This window comes from Muscardinus avellanarius (assembly GCF_963383645.1).
Source record: "Muscardinus avellanarius genome assembly, chromosome: 3".
In the NCBI taxonomy this organism is placed as follows: Eukaryota; Metazoa; Chordata; class Mammalia; order Rodentia; family Gliridae; genus Muscardinus; species Muscardinus avellanarius.
This window is the reverse complement of record NC_137788.1, coordinates 463,772-474,973: the sequence shown is the minus strand read 5'-3', so window position 1 is coordinate 474,973 and position 11,202 is coordinate 463,772. Positions and strand designations below refer to the sequence as shown.

The 11,202-nt window shown below is 65.6% G+C and overlaps 1 protein-coding gene across 2 annotated transcripts; it reads left to right on the top strand.

Moving 5' to 3' along the window:
• Window positions 1–372: 372 nt before the first annotated feature.
• DVL1 (dishevelled segment polarity protein 1) lies at window positions 373–10,797 on the top strand (the record flags this gene model as incomplete). Of its 2 annotated transcripts, none has more annotated exons than XM_080690754.1 (15): window positions 373–542; window positions 5,963–6,032; window positions 6,232–6,353; window positions 6,506–6,609; window positions 6,857–6,995; window positions 7,083–7,176; window positions 7,249–7,318; window positions 7,398–7,537; window positions 7,618–7,694; window positions 7,873–7,940; window positions 8,077–8,154; window positions 8,603–8,734; window positions 8,805–8,972; window positions 9,043–9,249; window positions 10,421–10,797. In XM_080690754.1, 15 exons carry the CDS (start codon window positions 373–375, stop codon window positions 10,795–10,797), a joined length of 2,016 nt encoding a protein of 671 aa, XP_080546880.1. The 2 variants fall into 2 exon arrangements, with proteins under 2 accessions (XP_080546880.1, XP_080546879.1); XM_080690753.1 differs by having other exon boundaries at window positions 8,077–8,226.
• Between the last annotated feature and the right edge of the window lie 405 nt (window positions 10,798–11,202).

The window sequence follows — 11,202 nt, the reverse complement described above, 5'->3', positions numbered from 1 at the left end:
GCCCAGGCCCCGCCCACCGCCGCGTGCGCACGCGCGGCCCGCCCCGCCGCGGGCCGGTGACGTCAGCCGGCTCTCGGGCGCCCCCGCGGGCCGCGCGCTGGCGGCGGCGGTGTGGAGCGGCGCGGCCCGAGGGGGCGGCGGGCAGCGGCGGCCCTGCGAGCTGCGTCCGTCGCGCCCTCTCCCGGGCGGCGGCGGATGGGCGGCCGCGGGCCGCGGGGCGGCGGCCGGGGCGCGGGCGGGAGCCGGGGGCGCGCGGGGGCCGCGGGGCGGCCGGGCGGGGCGCGGGCCGGCGGGCGGGGCGCGCGCCCCGAGTCCGAGTCCGAGCCGCGGGCCGGGCCCTGAGCGCCGCGCGGCCCACGCCGTCGCCGCGCCATGGCGGAGACCAAGATCATCTACCACATGGACGAGGAGGAGACGCCGTACCTGGTCAAGCTGCCCGTGGCCCCTGAGCGCGTCACGCTGGCCGACTTCAAGAACGTGCTCAGTAACCGGCCCGTGCACGCCTACAAATTCTTCTTCAAGTCCATGGACCAGGACTTCGGGTCAGTGGGCCGCGCGGCCTGGGCGGGCGCAGGAGGACACCTGTCCGCGCCAGACAGGGCGTGGGATCCGGGCTGTCAGCGCCTGGGCGCCTGGGACCCGGCCGCGCCTCCTGCCGCTGGTGGGCAGGGCCGGGGTCTGCGCGGCACCTCGGCGGCCCTCGCAGGTGTGTGCACCCACCTCTGTGCCGAGCCGGGGACGCGGGCTCGGACTGCCGGCCGGCGGGGAGCCCCGGAGGATGGACAGGCTGGGCCCTGACTTCCTGACCGCCTCCCTGAGCCCCAGTCGGAGCTCCTGGTCCTGTCAGGCCCGGAGCCCAGGCTGGAGGGCTGGGAACCGGGAGCTCAGGGCTGGCCTGGTGGGCGATTGGTTCAGGGGCTGGGAGCGGGGGAGTGTCAAGCAGGGAGGAGTGGGGCAAACTGGTCCTAGCACCCAGTGGGTCCCCTAGATGGGATGGGGGAAGTGGGGTGGGTGGGACAGGGAAAACTATCTGGCCGTTGGGGGCTCACAGAAGTTTCTGGCGCTTAGACCCCTCCTGGTTCCCTTCCCCAAGGTCTCCATGACAGGGCAGAGGTCAAGGGCCCCCTTGCTCTGCCCCGAGGTTACGGGCTGTGGGGCCTGGGTCCCTCCATAGCCACACAGATCTTGTATTCCTGGCGATCAGGTGGTCTACTGGCCTGAGCCAGCATCTCAGACCTGTAGAAGGGACGTCCCGCTCATGTTGAGCAGGGCCTCTGGGACAGGGAGCAGGAGGCGGCTGTGCGCTAGGGCCTGACCCGTATAGCCACAGTAACCTGAGTCCCTGCTCAGCAGCACAGTGGGGGGGTAACCCAGGCCCCATGGGCCAAGCAGGTGTGCCAGGCGCCCTCAGGCAAGCAGTGCCCTTGTGTGTGGCCACATCTTGGGACTTTGACATTGAGGCCATTTCCTGGATTCTGTGGCTGCATGGCCTTGGGCAGCCCCGGTCAGCCCGATGTGGACTGCTCTGCAGCTCTTGGGGTTAAGGGTCATTGGACAACTGGACCCTCTTGCCCTTCCAGCTCCCATCACCAGGGAGAAGAGGGATGATGGGCATCCTTGGGAGTCTGGAGAAAGTGCTCCTGCCACCTGAGGTTGGGGCTTCTGGGTGCTCTGGGTCTGGCCTGCCTTCCTCCTCTGGCTGGGTGCTCTCTCCCCATCTCCTTAACTCCTTGGGGCCTGGATGTCTCCGTATGGGCAGTGTGGAAGGGGGCTTCGGTTTTTACCTTAGTTTACTACTCTGACAAAATCGCCAAAGTTGTAGATACTCTTCCGGATGTCTCGCCACCAGGGAGTGTGTGGCTGGGAGCATGCCTGGCCCCCAGATTGTCACCTGCAGCCGTGCTTGGGGGCTCCTGACTCACTGGCAGCTGCCTAGGAGTAGAGACAGCCCGGCTCCCTGTGCGCCCTGGCGACTGCACCTTGCTGGGTGGACTTGGAGGACTTCACGTGTCCTGACTGAAGAGGGGATGGGCAGATCTGGGTCTTCTCAGGGAGACTTGGGAGTGGCCAGAGTATGGGACAGGCAGCAGGTAGAGCTTCAAAGCAAAGCTTGGAGACCTCAGGTACCTGGGAAGGTTGAGACGGGGGTAGGTCCAGGCTGGGCTGGACGGGCAGTTGAAAGACACTTGAGCAGACAGGACAGGCCTCACCTCCTTTCTTCCCTGTACTTTGATGTCCTGGAGGCCTCAGGAGCCTGGAAAAGGACCCCCTTTAGCTGTGGCCTTCTCCTCCCTGCGGCTACAAGTCCTTACAGAGGCTGTAAGTCTGGGTCTCCTGCCATGAACACTGTGTGTCAGGCCGGATTCCTTCAGCCTCTGCTCCAGACCACAGCTGGCCCCTTGGTGAGGAGCACAGCCTACCCTGGGCTGGGCCCGCTTTCCACAGGCACCTTTGGCCAAGTGGGTGAAGGGCCCCTCACATTCCCCCTTTGTTCATGTAGGTCATGTTTTTGTTTTTTTTGTAGTGCTGGGGATGGAACCCAGGGGTATGCTGCCTTCAAGCTACCACCTGCCCCCAGCCTGATTTTTTATTCTTTATTTTGAAACAGTGTCTCACTGAATTACAGAGAGCCTCACTAAATTGAGATTGGCCATGAACCTGCGATCCTCCTGTCTCAGCCTCCAAAATACTGGGATTCCGCCCGGCTGGGTCATGTTGTTTCTGACCCAGGGTTTGGGGCAGGTCCTCTGGCAGGCCCCACAGAAGTGCCCATGTTGGGTCTGGTAATTATCAATGCAGGATGGGAGCTGAAGCAGACATGTAGGGTACTGGTACTTAGTTCTTGTGGCTGAGGGCACTGATGCAGACTTGTTGGCTTGCAGGTCAGTTGATCCTGACCCGGGGACTGGGTGCCTGGACCGAGGTCTCCCCTGTGGCACAGGGGTTCCCAAAAGTTCCTGGTGCCAGTGGGGATGCATGGGGACTTCTGGCCAGCTGAGCTGAGCTGGCCCAGGCTACCCAGGTGCCATCTCGACCCTTCCTCACCATGCCACCGGGTCAGTGACGCAGCCCCTTTGTGCCCACGGGTCCCAGGCGTGGGGAGTCCAGATAATTGTAGTGTTCTCCTGGCTGTGGGACACTGAGGCCCGTGCCTGGGGAAGGACTCACCACCCCTGATGGGCCGGTGGCCCAGTGCCAGCTCAGGAGCTGGGTACAGGTGCCTGCCAGGTGCTGCTAGTGCACACCAAAGTCGAGTGGGAGCCTGACCTGCGGGGGCTCCACACCTCTGCCTGTGCCAGCTCATTCTGCCCACTTTCTGCTGGGGAGGGAGCCTGGCCTGGAGAGTACTGCAGCCCAGGGCCCTTCTGGGCCAGTCCGCGAGTCTACTGGGCTTCAAGGACTCTGCCTTAGAACGGATTCCTTCCTTGGTGGGTTGTGGGGGTGGCAGGCGGAGTCCTCAGTGCAACCATGAGTTTGAGGTTAACCAGGATCTCCTTAGGAATTTTGAGGTTGGGGGAAATGCTGGCAGGGGGTGCCCTGAGTGGTCACCCTGCCCAAAAGTCAGGGAGGCTACTTCTGAAACAGTGGTCCACCCCAGAGTCTGGCTGTAGGAGGCTGGGCTCTGGCCTTCAACCTCCACTCCTCATCCCTGTTAGGCTCCTGGGAGGTTGTGCTGGCAGCTGTGGGCAGTGTCACACAGCCCAGCTGGGTCTACTCTTGCCCTCTGCCCTGGGGCTCTGGCACCTGCCACTGTCTAGCTGGGGTGGAGAGGGCCAGGCTCTCACTGGGACGGGGTAGGTTGATACCCAGAGAAGGCAGGACTTGGGTCCCTCAGGCTGGGGAGAGCAGGGGAGCAGCCATGGGGCATCCCTGGTCACCTCGAGGTCCTATCTGTGTTGGCAGTGGCATGGGGCCACTCTGAACATTGGGTGGGGGGAGCCAGGCTCTGTGCTGTGGTGCTAGGGTTGCTCCTCTGTTCCCTATGGGTGAGTCAGACAGGGTTGGGGCCTGGGTGCGGCAGGAGAGAGGCTGCCTGGGCTATGTTGGGAGGTGGGGACTTGCACCCCTGGGCTCATCAGCTGCTGTGGGCAGAGTCCCAGGGTCCCTGAGGGCTCCCCAGCCCACTCCTGGCAGTCATTCCCCGTGTGTTGGTGGTGACAGCCCTTCGTGTGGTCTTCTTGGCCCCTGCCTGGTGTGGGCTTGCAGCCTCTTCTAGGGTGTGGCTTTGGAGTGGGAACAGAAGGCACAGGAACGTCCTAGAGATGGCTCTGACTGTCCAGCTCACTGGCCTGGGGCCTTCGGGGAACCTAGAGGGCAGGTGGGGTGTGCCCTTCTGTGTGGACCGCCTCTGCCGTCGCCTTTGTCCAGGGCCTTTTCCTGGTGGGGATGGAGGGCCAGCTCTGCATACTTCTGCCCAGGACGGGCTGGACTGCGGCCTCCCAGTCTGGTGGGACTGGAGCGGCAGCGGGGAGGCCCTGCCTGGCCTCAAGCCCACTGGGCCACGAGGCTGCTTCCTGCCAGGTGCACGTCCAGGCCCAGCTCTGTCTCCCAGCTCCTGTTTCTCTGCTGGGCCAAGTCCCGGGTGTGGAAAATCCCGCTGTGCTTGGCAGGGCTAAGTGCCAGAGGGTGGGGTATCTAGGCCCCGGAGGCTGCATTTGGGGTGTGTGGGCCACAGTCGCTGCCAGCCACCCTCCCCAATCCCTGACCCCAGGTCATCTTTGAACCCTGACTGGGGCATCTAACTTCCTTCCCAGTTTGAGGTCCCTGACCCTTTGTACCCTGCTTGGTGCCTTCTCCTCCTCCCCCATCCCAGGCCACCTGACTGGGAGCAGCATTAGGACAGACCTAGAGGGCTGGTGGGGTGCACCCTTCTTGTGGGTGGAGCCCGTCTGCCATCGCCTTTGTCCAGGGCCTCTTCCTGGGCGGGCGGTGGGCCAGCTCTGGCCTCCTTCCCAGTTTGAGCTCCCTAACCCTTCATACCCTGCTTGGTGCCTTCTCCCCCTCCCCTGTTCCAGTCCACCAGGGCTGGACATGGGTGTGTGAGTGTGTCCATGGCTTGACTGACTTTGTCCCTGGATGCTGTCTGGTCTTGGGGTTGGTAGGGTCAAGGACCCTGAGAGTTGGGCAGGTCTAGCACCTAACGTCTGTTTGTTGTCCTGGTGGGCAGATGGGCTGCACTTTGGGCCTGTGTGTCTTCTCTGCCAACCAGATGTATGTGGCAAGGGTCTGACCCCCCTTACCTTGCCAAGGCCAGCTGTGGCCAGGCTTTGCTCCAGGCTGCGGGATGCAGCCTCATATGGGCAAGGACCCCGTGGCTCAGGAGAGTGAGGTCCTGCGGGAAGGGGCTGCATAGGAACCTCCAGGTGGACCCCAGGTGGGGGTGCAGTGTGAGCAGCTTGGACCTGCTCCTCCAGGTATCAGCCTCAGGTGTGATTGCAGGCGGCGTTGGTGGAAGGGTTCTTCTGGAAAGGGCCATGGGCGGAGCTGTGTGGTGCATGGTGGACTCTGGTGAGGGGCAGAGAAGAACTGAGGTGGAGCCCTGGGCACCTGGATGGACAGAGCTGCCGCCCCGAGGCAGGGAGGCTGGGCAGCGCCCCGGAGGAGTTCTGAGTGCTGCAGGGCCTACGCAGAGGTTGAGGGAGCCCAGGAAAGGCGCAAGGTTGGAGATGGCCGGGAATGGCGACAAGGGCCAGGGACAGGCATGGAGGCCGAGAGGCCAGGCCCTCCCCAGAATCCCTTGCCCGTCTGTGCACATTCCCTTGAGGCTGGAAGCCGACACTGGCCGTCAGTGGGTTGACCCTCCACAGCGTCCACGCCACTGTCCAGTGCTGGAGGGGGCTGGGGCCAATGAGGGGAGACAGGCTGTCTAAGAAGAGGACGTGCTGGTTGGGGTACCCAGATATGCAATCTGTAGCTTGAGGCTGCAGGCCTGTGCAGGGTCTCATGCTCCTCCTGCCCGCAGGGTGGTGAAAGAGGAGATCTTTGATGACAACGCCAAGCTGCCCTGCTTCAACGGCCGTGTGGTCTCCTGGGTGAGCATGCGGTGGGCCACTGGGAAGCCCCGGGGGGCTCTGTGCCGCCCAGGGGGGCTCAGGTGGGACAGGAGTTGGGATTTTTCCCGGGGGAGGCACTGGGCATAGGACTGGGCCCTGGCAGGCTGAGTCCTCACTCAGCCTGGGGAACCTGGCTAAGAGACAAGCCAGGTGTGCTGAGTCCTCTTTCTCTTCACAGCTGGTCCTGGCTGAAGGTGCTCACTCAGATGTGGGGTCCCAGGGCACTGACTGCCACACAGACCTGCCCCCGCCCCTCGAGCGGATGGGGGGCATCGGGGACTCCCGGCCCCCCTCCTTCCAGTAAGGACTTGGGCTAAGCCCTGCCTCCTGCGCCTGCTGCCTGGTGCCCACCTGGGAGAGGGGCTGTGAGCAGGGGAGAGGCCCACTGTGGGGAGGGAGAGGAAGGCATCTGAAGCTCAGAGCCTGAGCTGCCCGTCTCCCCGTCTGCGCAGCCCAAATGCAGCCAGCAGCCGTGATGGCATGGACAACGAGACCGGCACGGAGTCCTTGGTCAGCCACCGGCGGGAGCGAGCCCGCCGCCGAAACCGTGAGGATGGTACTGTGGCTGCAGTGGCCCAGTCCTGGACCCCAGACCTCCCTGGAACCCTGTGGTGTGCCCAAGTCCCTGTCAGGACCCCATAGTGCCCCTACCCCATGGAGGCCCCTGGGGAGACCCAGGCCTGTGGAGCCCACTGCCAGACCACCCTACCAGCTCCCAGCCTGCGGGCGCCGGACGTTGAGCATACTGCCCTGGCCCTGCCACCTCCGGCCCCTGGTCAGCTCCTGCCTTGTGCCTCTCACAGCCACCCGGACCAACGGACACCCCAGGGGTGACCGGCGGCGGGACCTGGGGCTGCCCCCGGACAGCACCTCCACCGCGTTGAGCAGTGAGCTGGAGTCCAGCAGCTTTGTCGACTCGGACGAGGAGGACAACACGAGCAGGTATGGTGGCCGGTGCATGTGTTGGGAGCTGTGGCCAGGCTGGCTGCTCTACCCGTGGCCCCTGACCTCTGAGCCTGCCCCCTCCAGGCTGAGCAGCTCCACGGAGCAGAGCACCTCATCCCGCCTCATTCGGAAGCACAAGCGCAGGCGGCGGAAGCAGCGCCTGCGGCAGGCAGACAGGGTAGGCAGCGGCAGGTGGGCTTGGGTCCCCTGCGCAGGCGCTGGCGCAGCCCCTCACTCGGCCCCTCTGCAGGCCTCCTCCTTCAGCAGCATCACCGACTCCACCATGTCCCTGAACATCATCACCGTCACGCTCAACATGGGTGAGGCCCCAGGCTACAGGTGCGATGGGCTGGGGCCTGGGTCTGGGGAATGGTGGTGTGCTCACAGCCCCTCCCACAGAGAGGCACCACTTCCTGGGCATCAGCATCGTGGGCCAGAGCAATGACCGGGGAGATGGTGGCATCTACATCGGCTCCATCATGAAGGGCGGTGCTGTGGCTGCCGATGGCCGCATCGAGCCAGGCGACATGCTGCTGCAGGTGGGGCACGGAGCATGGGAGCTGTGGGGCCGAGGCAGCTCCCACGCCTCCGAGCTGACCTGTAACCCCAAACCCCCCAGGTGAATGATGTCAACTTTGAGAACATGAGCAATGATGATGCCGTGCGGGTGCTGCGGGAGATCGTGTCCCAGACGGGGTGAGGGGTCACGAGGGTGGGGGGACTGCGGGGGAGGGGAGGGAAGGGGCCTGTGGGGGAGGGACGGGTGGGGTGAAGGGAGGCCAGAGGCAGGGAGGGGCTGTGGGGGAGGGGAAGGGGCCTGTTTGGGAGGGGAGGACTGTGGAGCCTCACCCCATGACCTGCTGCTCACTCGCAGGCCCATCAGCCTTACTGTGGCCAAGTGCTGGGACCCGACCCCCCGGAGCTACTTCACCATCCCGCGGGGTGAGTGACCTGCAGGTGGGAGAGGGAGTGGAGAGGGAGGGGTGCCAGAGCCCGCCTGAAGGCCTCTCTTCTGCTCTGTGCCCTGCCTTCCCGACCCTGCCCATCTGTCTGTTGCTGTGCATTCGGTGGCTGCCAGCTGACCCCGTGCGGCCCATCGACCCTGCCGCCTGGCTGTCCCACACGGCGGCGCTGACGGGCGCCCTGCCACGCTATGGTACGAGCCCTTGCTCCAGCGCCATCACCCGCACCAGCTCCTCCTCACTAACCAGCTCGGTGCCCGGCGCACGTAAGTGGCAGCTCCCGAGAGCCCCGCAGGAAACCGAGGCCGGGCCCTGGCGCTCTCACCGCTGTCACCAGGCCCACCCTCGCTGTGCCCGCTCCCAGCCCTGGCCCTGAGGTGTGGAGGGCCGTGCCGGGGCGTGGGCAGGAGGTCTGTGGGCCCTACTCTGCTTTTCTGCCACTAACACTACTAACAGCCCTGAGCTCAAGGGGAGGGGTGCGCGGGAGGGGCCAGGAGCTGACGAGGGGCGCCTGGAGGGTGGTGGAGGTCCGCTGCCTGCCCCACTGCTGTGCCCTCCTGACTCCGCGGGTCCTCCCGTGGCCTGGGCTCCCTGGAGGCGGCCCTGCCGTGGCCGGCCCGGGCTGAGGGCTGTGCCTTGCAGAGTTGGAGGAGGCACCGCTGAGCGTGAAGAGCGACATGAGCTCCGTGGTGCGGGTCATGCAGCTGCCGGACTCGGGGCTGGAGATCCGGGACCGCATGTGGCTCAAGATCACCATCGCCAACGCCGTCATCGGTGAGGCCCACGGGTGAGGGCCGCGGCCGGTGGCCCGGAGCCGCTGGTCTGACTCCTGTTGTGCGGCCAGGAGCGGACGTGGTAGACTGGCTGTACGCGCACGTGGAAGGCTTCAAGGAACGGCGGGAGGCAAGGAAGTACGCCAGCAGCATGCTGAAGCACGGCTTCCTGCGGCACACCGTCAACAAGATCACCTTTTCTGAGCAGTGCTACTACGTCTTTGGGGACCTGTGCAGCAGTGCGTGTTGGGCCGTGGGTGGGGGTGCCAGGGGCCTTCAACCCGCCCTTACCCCCTTCTCTCCTGCCAGATCTGGCGGCCCTGAACCTCAACAGTGGCTCCAGTGGAGCCTCAGATCAGGATGCCCTGGCCCCCCTGCCCCACCCGACTGCACCCTGGCCCCTGGGGCAGGGCTACCCCTACCAGTACCCGGGGCCGCCGCCCTGCTTCCCGCCTGCCTACCAGGACCCTGGCTTCAGCTACGGCAGTGGCAGTGCCGGCAGCCAGCAGAGTGAAGGTAAGAGCTGGCCGGGATGCTCCCCGCCGCCTGGCTGTGCCACCCTGCCGCCGCCTCCCCGCGTGCTCCTGCTGTGTGCTTGGGCCTGGTGGGCTCTGTCCTGGGACCCAGCATGGGGGGGCAGAAGAGCCCGAAGCAGGGATGTGCCCGGGTTTGGGGACTTAGGGAACCTGTAGGCCTTGGTGGGCATGCCTTGTGCAGACGAGCCAGTGTTCAGGCGTGGCGGAGGCCAGAGGCCAGGAGATAACTGCAGTGGGCAGGGAGGGGTGACAGGCCATGAAGCAGGGTTGTTCTCTGGGCCCCAGGGCATGGGAGGACGGAGCCCACTCCTCCTGCACCTGCCAGGTGTGAACTGTGCTACCTGGGGGAGTGGAGAGCGGGGAGGACGGGGTCCCTGATGCTCAGTGGGCACCGAGAGGCCAGCGGCCATGCCTGCAGGTCTGAGGAGAGCGCAGGCAGCTAGCCCGAGGACCCAGAGGAGGGCTGGAGGGTGGTGGTGCCCTAGGGGAAGCTGTTGGGTTTCTGGGGGCCCTGGACAGGCTCTCGAGCCCACCCAAGCCCACCCCGGCCACGGTCAGGCCTCGCTGGCAGCTGCTGTGAGCGCCGGGCCTGCTGTGTAACTCGTGCTATTCCTTGCTTTGTGCTGAGCAAGCCTTAGACTGAAGGACTAGCGGAGTGGACCCTCGGGCCCGGTAAGCCAGGCCCCCTCCGGCGTCCCTCTCGATGTGTCCCCAGCCAGCCTGTGGCTCGGGTTCCCACCGCTTCTTGGGAGCCTGGGACAGGGGTTGAGCCGATGAGTCGGTCAAGGTCCAGGGGCTGGGTGGACAGTGGGCCTTGGTGGGGAGCTCAGGCTGAGTGGTGCACTAGCACCCAGGCCCTTTGCTGTGCCTGGGTTCCTCAGCTGCTGGACCAGCCCGCGGTTGGGCGTTGGGTGAGGTGTGGGGCACCAGCTGGTGCCGTGCCCCTGTTGTCTGCCATGCTCCCTTGCCTCTGCGGCTGCTCCTGCTTCCTGGGGTGGGGGCAGCCCTGCCCTGCATCTGCATGGCTGCCCCACACTGCACCTGCGGAGGCCCCCAGTCCTGCCCCTGGCTGCCTGGGGGCAGTTGGGGGACCCAGAAGGGGCCAGGCCTGCTGCTGACCCTGCTGTCCCTCGCTCTCCTCTCGCCCTCAGGAAGCAAAAGCAGTGGGTCCGCCCGGAGCAGCCGTCGGGCCCCTGGCCGAGAAAAGGAGCGCCGGGCGGCTGGAGCCGGGGGCAGCGGCAGCGAGTCCGACCACACGGTGCAGAGTGGGCTGGGTGGTGCCAGTTGGCGGGAGCGTCCGGTCAGCCAGCTCAGCCGTGGCAGCAGCCCACGCAGCCAGGCCTCAGCTGCCGCCCCAGGGCTCCCCCCACCACATCCCCTGGCGAAGGCCTACACAGTAGTGGGCGGGCCCCCAGGGGGACCACCTGTCCGGGAGCTGGCTGCTGTGCCCCCAGAATTGACAGGCAGCCGTCAGTCCTTCCAGAAGGCCATGGGGAACCCTTGTGAGTTCTTCGTGGACATCATGTAGCTGGCGGCCAGTGCCTTTAGCCTGCCATGGTGGGGGAGCAGGCCGGCCGGCCAGCTGTGGGCCCGAGCCAGTGGGTGGTGGGAGCAGGCTAGAGGTAATGGTCTGACCACAGCCACAGTGCTGTGATCTGGACTTGCAGACCCCCATGGGGAGACCATCTCTGTCCTTGGGCAGATCTGGCCTGATCCTTGGCGTGATCCTCAGGGACCCTCTGCCCCCTCCTGTGGAGGTGACCTCCCTCTAGGGTGAGGAAGGCTGTTGAGCCCCATGCTGCCCCTGCTTTCTGGGAGCTGTGCACAAGACCCAGCCTGAACAGGGCCACCCCTGCCACTACCATAGGCCTTGCCCACCTGGACCCAGGTGGGCTGCCTTGAGGGGTGGCACCGAGCCCCCAGGCCCCTCTGG